This window comes from Polypterus senegalus, chromosome 12 (assembly GCF_016835505.1).
Source record: "Polypterus senegalus isolate Bchr_013 chromosome 12, ASM1683550v1, whole genome shotgun sequence".
Lineage (NCBI taxonomy): Eukaryota > Metazoa > Chordata > Cladistia > Polypteriformes > Polypteridae > Polypterus > Polypterus senegalus.
Window position 1 is genome coordinate 42,921,602 of NC_053165.1, and position 12,350 is coordinate 42,933,951.

Sequence of the window (12,350 nt, forward strand, 5' to 3'; positions counted from 1 at the left end):
TGAACAAAACAATAAAAAACAGAGCAATACATTCTTATAAAACCCAGGACTACAGCCTGGCAATGCAAGTGAGCAACCATGGAAAGAAACGGACAGGAAGGCCGGGTAGTCACCATCAACAAGGGCAGGCTGAGAGGGGGTCCTTTCTCTGGTGAACAGGAAAGAATCCAAAGATGGAATAAATACAAGAAAATAAACGGCACAATGCTACACGTGGTGAGCTGGCGTCACGAGGAGCTGATCTGTGCTCCAAAGAGGCAAAGGCAACAGACAGAAACCCTGTGGCGAAGCAGAGACTTGCTGCTTATATTAAAGACGCCAGAAACATTCACATTTTGACATATACATATATACTCAGCAAAAAAAGAAACGTCCCTTTTTCAGGACTGTGTATTTCAACAATAATGTTTTAAAAATCCAAATAACTTTACAGATCTTCATTGTAAAGGGTTTAAACAATGTTTTCCATGCATGTTCAATTAACCATAATCAATTAATTAACATGCACCTGTGGAATGGTCGTTAAGACCTTAATAGCTTACAGAAAGTAGGCATTTAAGGTCACAGTTCTAAAAACGCAGGACACTAAAGAGACTTGTCTACAGACTGTGAAAAACACCCAAAGAGAGATGCCCAGGGTCCCTGCTCATCTGCGTGAACGTGCATTAGGCATGCTGCAGGGAGGCATGAGGACTGCTGATGTGGCATGGGCAATAAATTGCCATGTCCGCACTGTGAGACGCCTAAGACAGCGCTACAGGGAGACAGGAAGGACAGCTGATCATCCTCGCAGTGGAAGACCACGTGTAACAACACCTGCACAGGATCGGTACATCCGAATATCACACCTGCGTGACAGGTACAGGATGGCCACAACAACTGCCCGAGTCACACCAGGAACACACAATCCCTCCATCAGTGCTCAGACTGTCCGCAATAGGCTGAGAGAGGCTGGACTGAGGGCTTGTAGGCCTGTTGTAAGGCAGGTCCTTACCAGACATCACCAGCAACAACGCCGCCTATGGGCACAAACCCACCTTCGCTGGACCAGACAGGAGTGGCAAAAAGTTCTCTTCACTGATGAGTCACGGTTTTGTCTCACCAGGGGTGATGGACAGATTTGTGTTTATCGTCGAAGGAATTGAGCACTTCTGGGACCTGTTGGATCGCAGGGTGAGGGCTAGGGCCATTCCCCCCAGAAATGTCTAGAAACTTGCAGGTGCCTTGGTGGAAGAGTGGGGTAACATCTCACAGCAAGAACTGACAAATCTGGTCCAGTCCATGAGGAGGAGATGCACTGCAGTACTTCAAGCAGCTGGTGGCCACACCAGATACTGACTGGTACTTTTGATTTTGAGCCTCCCTTCATTCAGGGACACATTGTGAAACATTTTTAGTTTATGTCTTATGGTGTTGACTCTTTTACTGTTCATACAAATATTTACACATTAAGTTTATTGAAAGTAAAAACAGTTGAAAGTCAGAGGACGTTTCTTTTTTTGCCGAGTATATATGTGACATTCATCATTTTATATCTACTGTTGAACCCTCCAATGTATTGGACTGGAAAAAAAAACATTTCAAAAGACAACCAGGTTACAAAAATATTCCAAAAAACAGAAGCCAGACTCCACAAGAGTTTTTAGTCACATTTATTGATAAAGCCAAAAGCCTACCTTTACACAGATAGCCTTTCTAGTATTATTAAAAACAAGACCATATTTTTGGATTAGTCAAGATACAAAAGATTAACACTTTTTTTCTCATTTGTTTAATTCAGTTTACATTTGTTGCCATACATTTATTTTGGATCTGTGTAAAGGTCCCTTGGCTGGTGTACATGCAAATGACATTAAGTTGAGACCGAAAGGTCACTAATGGTAATGCACATAAAAATAATACAGTACTGCATGACATCATTTTAAATAAATACCACCATACAGGCAAAGTAATTATTCTCATATAAAGGTATCAAATTCTTATATGAATCAATACTGTAACAGAAAATGACAATATAAAGTTTGCACGCCTAGTAATCACAATGCTATCGTTTCCAGCAAACAGAAAACTTTTTTTCTTTACTTGAAATAGCATTAAAATTGCACTTAATTTTGAGTAAAACAAAAAACATCCTAAAAATCTTTCCAACCGCATTATTAATTTCCTTTGAAATGCCTCAACAAACAGCCCAGTGACGGCTTGTTGATGCAGAGCTTGTTTTCTGTTTCCTGAAATCACGCAGGTGGGTTAAGCAGGGTATCAAGTGAAAACAAGCCTACAACATGCCCCCAACCCCCCCGTCCCGTTCACTTTCTCCACCAATACTATTGAGAGATCACATGACCTTCACCAAACAAAGCGAGAGTTATAGTAACATCCAAACAAGTCCTCTTGTCCTACAACCACAGATGTGTTCAAAGAATTGAATTCCTTTTGTTCCTCAGGAGCCCAAAAACAGTTACAGTTATTTGGTTCCCAAAAAGTGTAGAATTATAAGAACAAAACAACAACAAAAAAAAAAAAAAAGTTTTTAACACGCCCCTGAATCTGCAAGGTTCTGCATGTTTGCAGGATCACTGATTAACAGAATTTCATACAATTAACTTTTTACTAAAATTAAGACTACGATTTTACCTGTGCAAAAAGGGGAATTCTGCTTGCACTTATTGCTACTAATGTTGACTTTTTGTAACACGTTTTAAAACATTTCTCTTCCCTACATCCTTAAAAAAAAAAAAAAAAAGAAAACTAACATAATATTCTCCCTTGAAATTATTTAAAGGCACTACTGGTAATAACAAACAGTAAAATAATGCAAGGCTTTGAACAGCAGGCTGCTGAGCTGCACATTTCTGCAAATCTTCTTATATAATTACCTAAATGTACCAAGACATGGCACGATAAACAAAGAGAGAATGAAACAATTCCAATTTGGAATTTATTCTTTGCATTTGTAAAAAATTCTGTTTCTCAGGGATACTAACTAAATAAAAAAAACATCCAGGAATCCTGGATCGTGTAGGTAATACTAATCGTTTTATTCATGGTTTTCAAGTGCCTATCTACCTTTTAAAACCAGAACAACGTCAAGTTTCTCCTTGTTACATTGAACTATTCCTAAGAATAATATATGAAAAAATCCCAGAATTGCTCACCCTGGATTTTGTTTAAAACATGGCAGTTTAACAATAGCAAATAATAAAAATAGCAACATGAAAAAACAAGCCCATAAAGCTCATTAATATCCTAAGTTGACTGTCGCACATAATATGCTTGTGCTGAAGCGCCACTCTCTAAAAACAAAGAAAAACAAACACATGCACAACTACAGGAAGGGTAACAAAGGAAAATATTCTTAATAGCTCAAAGAGTCACAAACCACAGCACTATGTACTGATCCTAGAGAAAGAAGCAAAAAACAAAAATAGATATATACATGTATATATGTGTGTGAAGTAAAAAAAAGTGCAGAGGTATAAAATGTTTGAGTAAGAAACACTGAATCAATAACTGCGATTAAACCAGCTTGAAGAAAGACTCGGGGTTTTTTTTTTTTTTTTCCCCCAAAAAATTATTGTAACTTGTGATGACTTCAGTTTGAGCAGAAGTGGAAGTTCAGCAACACTTGTGAGCGTCGTCTTCCTGCAGCAGCACTGAAATGGCAAGGATAGACATGACGTGGGCTTAGTGTGGGAGCCGCCAGGTGGGTTTGGTGCGGCACTTTTGTTTTTAGTGTATTTTCCAGGTTCCTTTAGTTAGTCCTGTTACATTTCAACTGACTAGCGTGCGGCAGCATCAGCCGCCATAACTACTGATATTAGCTGCTTTCAGCCGAAATGTCCATCTCCAGGATCTAGCCTATTACTGCAAAAATAAAGAAAAACAAAACACAAATAAAAACAAAAGAGTTAAAATACTTAAAAAAAAAAAAAAAACAAAGTTTGACTGCTGCTGACTAAAGGCCAGAGAAGAGCATTGGTGCATCTGGGTTAGTGAATGAAGAGGCACAGATGCATGTTAGCTTCCAAAGTTAAAGGCAGCTGACAGAGGAGTGTCTCTTTTGCCTCAAATAAAGGCAAGCATCGAGGCTGTTATACAGGAAAGCTTGTTGTTGGACAAAAGCTGCGTGCAGGAAGCCCACGTCTCAAGTGCTGAACCCGACAAGCTGCTCATGCACTGGAAAAGAGCCACACACAAGCGCTCACTCACTCGCTCGCTCGCTCACTCACTCATCACACTCAGGAAAGGTGACCATGCAGGTTGAGTTTGCATGCAGCCTGCTAGATCAAAAATGAATCGGATCACATTAACTTAAAAAAGCTGGAAAGCAGAGAGGTAGTAAGCAATTTCACATGCTGGGTCCAAACTGGAGACATTGGTTCAAAGTTCTCGGCAAGAATCAGATTCTACCTTTGTAGATGTTTGCCACTCCATTGGTTGGGCTTTGAAGGTGCTAATGTGAAAGAGCAGATAACTTTGAAGCAATGCCTAGAGTAGCTATTTAAACACACTTGACACAATGAGTAAAAAAGCTATACATTTTCCACAACATTTCAAAATGACTGTCAGATCCCAGGCCCTTCCCACCATCTGCAAATCTCAGTTTTTGCTTTAAATTTAATGTCACATACAGGCTGGTTTCATGACACAAGAGCAATCAGCCCTTATATTAAAAAATGCAATTTACCAAACACAGCTTTCAATGCCGGATATAATATCCATTAGTAGTTGCAAACATTAAAAAAAATACGCACAAAATATGAGATAGAAGGCCTTTGAGGGTTATGCAGCATAATTGAAAGCAGGATTGAACATCACAGTTGTCTTCAACAAAATGAACCACTAATCATGAGTTCCTTTGTTTTAGTAGAATTAGGATTTTAAAATATCTGATTAAGCTACTTTAGTAGTAAACCCTTAATACAGTTTTGAAAACAGCGTAACCTTATTCAACAATATTAAACAACAAATTAAAATACTCGTACCTGTATCACAAAAAAATCTTATGTGTTCTAATTTCCCTATTTTACACCTTTCATGTTTCAACCCTGCTTCCTTATTTAAGTTTATATATTAAAGCTAACATTCACAAGTAAATGAGCAGGCGGACTATGACTGTGTACGTTAGGATCTGCACGCCAGAGGTGTCAGCATATTATGAAAAATGAGATCTGCATATCCATACAGAAGCTGAAAATATCTACAAATAACTATAAAGCTATTGCTTCAGCTGGTTTACTTCTGATGCTTTTTCAGAAAGAACATTATTCATGAATTGATAAATCTGATTGATATGGTTTCCAGTACAGAGCCTGAAAAAGTTCACTGAATTGGTGTATAAAATTTTATTTTCTCATTAAGTAATACTAATTACATCTTTTTTTCCCCAACTCAGAGCCCGATAAAAACCACTCAGTTTCTGTAAACTGAGGCTCGTTTCGCTTTAGGCATTATCATTGATTTCTTTTTTTTTTTTGCCAAATCTGATCAAATTTCTTAATCTTATAAAGATGCCTCAGGCTAAAGACATAGGTTTAATAATGCAAAATGCTAGATAACAATGCAATAAAAAGATTTCTTGCATTTTCTGGCTTCAACGTCCAGCGGCATTAAAGGGAATTGTTACAGGCAGCTTAAAGCCTCAATAGTTCTACGAAGCAAGATGGCTCAGGAGTTACCTTAACGTTAATAATGGAGGCATCTCCTTCCTAAATATAGGTAGAGCGGTGATGTGGAGGAAGCAAGCTGCTGACGATCTAAAAGAAATTGTAGTCATGTAACGGAGCAGACAAAGAGAAACAGAAAGAAACAGAGCCAAGTGCTTAGCAGTCTGCTGCCTCCATGTGAGGGACTGAAGCATAGGAGGGTAAGACAATCAAAGAAAGACATACAGGAGACGCACACACACGACCAGCGTCTGCAGGAAAACCAAAAGGTAACAGGGCTTTACATTTAAATGGTAAATGACTTGAGGAACAGGCACTTTTCATGTAACATAATTTGATTTGTTTTTAATTCAAAATAATGTGCCTCTTTGTGCTCGTGAGATTAGAAATAACTGTAGACAAAATAGACTAATTATTAATCAAAATCAATTATACTTTTTTGCTTTTGGCTTTTTTTTTTTTTGGATTTCACATCAGTTATTTTTTGATAAACAAATATAGGCACCAATTTTGAAGTACACTTTAACATTTTTTTTTAAATAATTCTTATTGATTGAATCTGAATGGCTATTATTTAAATTCTCCCATAACGTGATCAAGTTATGGGGGACACATAGAGAATTCATTACACGGGCTGTTTTGCTAACTCCAAAGTGTAATGTAGAGCCCTGTGGTATCTGTGCTTGCATTAAACAGTATACATTTTGCATTAATATTAGCATTATAATATTGAGCCAAGACGCACAAGTAGCATTAACTATAATACTGAAAAGCAATGCTCCATGCTCCTGACAATACTCAGATATACCAGCTGCCACGTGAACAAGAGGCAGTTATGCAATTTTACACCAAAGAAAGAGCGCTATACTACTTTTGCCCCCACAAGGTAATTTAAGAAACAGTGAAGGTAAGTTAGAAAATCTTCAAAAGTATTTAACAATGCTCAAGTAAAGCCTGTTGTCAATTATTTTAAATCAAAACCCATTAATATTACCATAGCCAGTAGGCTATGGCGTTAAATTTAAGAAGAAAAAAAAACAAAACCTCTTTGCATATGCTGAACTGTAAACAAGTGCAACAGCATTAGATGCACTCCGGTTTCAGGATGAGCTTTCCATAAGTAAACCGCAAAACTAGAATGCAATAACAACTGATCAAAGCTAAAACGCATTTCACACAAAATGAAAAGACAGAAAAAAATAAGCATTATGGCTTTGGTCTGTTTTCAAATACAAAACATTATTTTATCCAGCTTTTTCTTTTACGTGCAGACTGTTTCCATTTATAAAACAGAGAGAAGTTAAGTTTATCATGTGCTGCATAACTGTGGACCTGACATCAGTATACTTGTTTTTAAGTAATGTGTAAAGTAACAAACTGCTAAATTTGACACAGGCTTTAACATGGTCAAAACTGTTATAAAAAAAAAAAAAAAAAAAGATCCACAGAAAGCAATATCCTTCTTATTTGTGGGGCATCAATGAACCCTGATGCTCTTCAGTTAAATCAGAAAAGGAGGCAGTTCACCTTCAATAATTTTCAGCCTTGCAAAAATGCTGATACAGCGTCACACGCATCGATACCCTGAAGTACTGTTACAACTCGGTAAGCGAGGACAAATCAAATGGCCTTAGCGTAGTGGACAGCATTGGCAGCAGGCTAATGGGATGACAAAGAACATCTCAGTAGAACATGTACTAAGATACAAGCCCCAAAGGAGCAGCCCTACACTACAGAGAGGGAGCTAAAAGTTAGGTTGAAGCCACTACTTTCATTAGCAATGCCAAGGCACAGGTGCTAATCTGCAAAGAGCTATTTTCATGCCATATAATTTTACCAGCTGGCTAACAGCATTCTTATACACATTTTTCTAGCAGACAACAACAACTAGTAGTAGCCAAACAGTTATGACAGCAAACCAACACAAATTCACTGTAGTGTGGGGCTTTACATCTATGCAAGGTGTAGAAACACCACGAGACTACACCTCCAAATGTGCTTTTTTAGTCGCAACAGATTTTATATTTTTCGCTGCAGAAGACCTGGTTATTAAGCACGGACGCTTCGGGCCTGACTGCGCAGGAGCGCCCGTGACTTACATTAGGGTTGGATGAGGCTGTTTTACTCTTGCTTGTGGTCTTGCTACGCCCACCCCGCTTTGACTGCTCATGGTCAAACTCTAGGTCCTCCAGTCGCTGAGTGAGAGCCAGCTTCTGCTGGATTGCCATGCGCAACAATGAGTTCAGAGTTTTCTTCTCATCTTCAGCGGCTGCTAGCTGTCGCTGCATTTCATCAAGCTGGGTGACATACTCATCACACCTATGGATAAATAAAAAAAATAAATAAATGAATAAGTGCTTTGAAACTGCAACACTAAAATTACACTTTGTCCAGCAGATGGCACAAAAATCCCAAATTGTAGCAACTTTACACATTTTCTTCCCTATTGAGCTAGATGGCACTACTGATACATGAAATGTTCATGCTGGGGTATGAATAAAATTCTTAAGATGTTACATCAGAAAAACAAAAATGGAAAACATTAAGTGCTGATCCACTGAATACCATCTCCCTCAGCATTCCCAAGTTTATTTTATAACAAGCCACTCTGGGATTCATCTTTGACTACACATAAGAAAAAAAAAATTCTCCTCATGCCAGCCTGCTTATTATTCTAAAACTTATCCACATTTCCCTGTGTAATTTTCTGCTTTATGTTTAACATTCGTTTGAAGCAAAGCACTCTACTAAAGTACTCTATGACAGTCTTTAATTTGTGCCTTTTAGTTCAGTTTTCCTTATTTGTTTCACGGTAGACGATCACACAGAGATAACCATGTCTAGTCTGTTGCTTACAGTCCAATGCTTCTCTTGTATTGGTGTAATGCTATTGGTAAGGTATATGAGAGAACAATTTCACATATTATTAAGTAAAAGCTCATATATCAGAATGGTTATCCAACTATACAGTAATCCCTCGCTATAACGCGCTTCGACTTTCGCGGCTTTTAAATGTAAGCACATCTAAATATATATCACAGATTTTTCGCTGGTTCGCCGCTTTCTGCGGACAATGGGTCTTTTAATTTATGCTACACGCTTCCTCAGTTTGATTGCCCAGCTGATTTCATACAAGGGATGCTATTGGCGGTTGGCTTAAAAGCTACCCAATCAGAGCATGTATTACATATTAACTAAAACTCCTCAATGCTATAAGATATGCTTCCCGCGTGCTTGTTTGCTTCTCTCGATCTTTCTCACTCTCTCTGCCTGACGGAGGGGGTGTGAGCAGAGGGGCTGCTTGCACAGAGGACACGGACGCTCCTCTACAAAATGCCGCTTTATCGCGGTGCTTCTGTATACTTAAAAGTACGTATTGATTTTTTGATTGTTTGCTTTTCTTAGCAAGCGCTCTCTCTGACATTCTCTGCTCCTGACTGCGCTTCTTTGAAGATAAGATATGTTTGCTTTCTTTTAATTGTGAGAAAGAACTGTCATCTCTGTCTTGTAATGGAGCACAGTTTAAACGTTTGGCTAAAGGGTGTTATTTCATGTCTAGAGGGCTCTAATAATGTTAACAGGGTGGAAGAGTTTATAAGGGCTTAAAATATATAAAAATAACCATACAAACATATGGTTTCTACTTCGCGGATTTTCACCTATCGCTGTGGGGGTCTGGAACGCAACCACCGCGATCGAGGAGGGATTACTATATTTTCTTTTTGAAGAATTCTGAAAGCTTCGCCATAATCTAGACAGCAATTGAGACAACAGATGGGTATACCACTCTGAACCCAGCAACAGGGGATGCACAAACCAGTGTTTCTTTGTGCCGGTCCAAAGCCCGGATAAATGGGGAGGGTTACGTCAGGAAGGGCATCTGGTGTAAAATTTTGCCAAATCAATATGTGGAAGAGTGAAAGGGAAGGTCTACAGGATGGTAGTGAGACCAGCTATGTTACATGGGTTGGAGACGGTGGCACTGTCCAGAAAGCAGGAGACAGAGCTAGAGGTGGCAGACTTATTAAAGATGCTAAGATTTGCACTGGGGATGACAAGGATGGATAGGATTAGAAATGAGGGCATTAGAGGGTCAGCTCAGGTTGGATGTTTGAGAGACAAAGTCAGAGAGGCAAGATTGTGTTGGTTTGGACATGTGCAGAGGAGAGATGCTGAGTATATTGGGAGAAGGATGCTAAGGATAGACCTGCCAGGCAAAAGAAAAAGTGAAAAGGCCTAAGAGAAGGTTTATGGATGTGGTGAGAGAGGACATGCAGGTGATGGGTGTAACAGAACAAGATGACGAGGACAGAAAGATATGGAAGAAGATGATCCGCTGTGGCAACCCCTAACAGGAGTAGCTGAAATAATAAGAAGAAGAAGATGGGTATACCACTCTGTCTCTAAACAAAGACCTTACACTGAATCCTGTAAATACCTGACTGACGACCAAAGAGTTACTTGACAAATAAGGCCATTAATTATATTCCGCTTTGTGTTTATTTTGCTTCCATCGTTTTGTTGAAATTTGCATAAACCCATCAGATAAATCATCAAACCATATTTATGTACAGCTGCATAAAAGTATTTATTCTATTGATCAAAGAGTTTTTATTTTTAAATAGGTGATTAGTGTGCAAGAATCAGCATGTCTAAGCACTACTCCTAGTATATTGTTCTCAAACTAGCTCATCCATTTCCTAGTCAGAAAATGACACGGGGTGTTGGGATTCTCTTTTCTTAAGGTGTTATTACTATTCTCTGTAAATACTAAATTCAATACAAAAAGTCATATAAAAGAGGACCGTAAGGCAGTGGAAAAGTTACAAAAGCATTATGAAGCTAAGCCCCCTTTTGTCTTTTTTCTAGCTGTATGCAAAGGACATCTTGTTGGTGTGTAATATGAGTGGTGTAACAATGCCAGTGGCCACTATTCAAATTTTCATGATGGATAGTTTTCTCGTGTGTGTTTACAAGAAAGCAGCAGCTTTAAAAATAGCACAATGTATTCCTTTAAAAGCCTCTTACTATAAATATATTCAACAAACAAGGCTGATAAGAAATGGCACAAAGGGAAATTACCGAATAAAGAAGATTAGCAACACTCCATTTCACAGACTCTATTTGTTTTTATGTTTTTTTTTTTTGTGGGTAACTTTCCATGAATTAAATCTATTAACAAGACGAGAAGAGAACTATTGGAGGGTGTGACCAGTCACAGAAAAGAGGTGAAGGTCAGGGATTTTCCCGGGAAAGCTTCAGCTCCCATATATGTGGAAAAAAACCCCAAAAAAAACAACAGCAGCAAGAGATCAGCATTTCAGGCGGACCAAATTACAAACGGGTACATGCAGCACTTTTATATGAAATCAAAGAAACTCTTAAGTCTTAAAATGCTTTTGATACATTCTTCTTTAAAATACTGCAAGAGCCGTCACATTACAACTATATGTATTCAAACTTCTCTGTTCCCTAGTGCTTTGTTGAGCTGAAGCACCGTATCAACAATACCACAAAGCCCGAGTGTTTTCATTTCTTTTTTTCACTTTCCCAGTGAGGAACAACAGGGGAAGTACAAATACTGGGCTGCATTTGTGAGCCGATGATGAAACTTAGTAACCATTATCATCATCAACCTGGTCTTACAGACACTCTAAATTAATGGCAAGGCTTTATTAGTAGGCCAAGATGCAAACTTCTGTGCTCTTTACTCAAGAATCCAAAGGGTCACGTTTAATTTAAACATAGCACACTATGATCTACATTCTTTAAAAGCAAAGCAATTCTTGCTTTTTAAATTTAGACTGCCCAGCTAAAACTGCTAGAAGGTGATGATGTGAAATACTATTTTTATTCTTAAATTCTTGTCAGAAAATAAAAGCAAACCGAATTTGGACACAGTAGTTTAGACAAAATGAACCTACAAGATAAAACTCAATAGAACGCATATTTGTTGGAGCATGTCTTTTGAACGTTTTGGGCATTCCTTTTGACTTTACCCACCAGTTCCCAGCTTTACACAGCATTCTGTGCCGCTAACATCTGCCTTGCATCAATGCACTTAGCTTTTTCCATTACCTTCCTACCCAAACTTGGTAAACAACATTTTTTGTTTTGTTTTTAAGCCTAGAGAAAAAAAAATCAACTCAGCCTTCTCAACAAAATAAAAAGCCATTTAATAAGGATGCTTTCATTAATTTAGGCACTGCACTTTCTGACAGCTTTAATGAAGCCTACATAATTGACAACAAAGATGGAATTCGGTTATGTGTGCTAATATCAACATTTCTGCAATTTGTAATTTTAACATAATCACTGATTCTGTGCCTTCTCAATTAAATTCTTAAATCATTATGTGCTTCAGAAAATGTGAAGGTTTTATTCCCTATTCTATACACAACATTTCAGCAATCTCTGTAAACAAAGCCCACCTCTTTACTGTTGTCTTCAACGGGTTGAAAAACCAGCTTAAACCTACAACTCTGAGCCATAGCCTAGCTTTGGTGTGAAAAGGTGTCCTGCTCACACATAAAAAACAGAACACAAAGACTGACGATTTAACAAAAGAAAGTTCCGATATCTAAGCACATAGCACTGTATTCAGACTGGAGACAGCACTGAAATGTATTTACAGATTTTTCACACATTATAGCTGGAAGTACAGGGTGGCCTAGATCTAATTAT

At 38.2% G+C, this 12,350-nt stretch overlaps 1 protein-coding gene across 1 annotated transcript in view; it reads right to left on the minus strand.

The window, feature by feature from the left end:
• Window positions 1–1,634: 1,634 nt before the first annotated feature.
• LOC120540474 (protein bicaudal D homolog 2-like) overlaps window positions 1,635–12,350 on the minus strand; it is a 153,327-nt gene continuing 142,611 nt past the window's right edge. Inside the window, exon 8 of the mRNA XM_039771312.1 lies at window positions 1,635–7,985. Within this exon, the coding sequence (XP_039627246.1) occupies window positions 7,670–7,985 (316 nt within the window). The 3' untranslated portion in view covers window positions 1,635–7,669. The remainder of the gene's footprint in view (window positions 7,986–12,350) is intronic.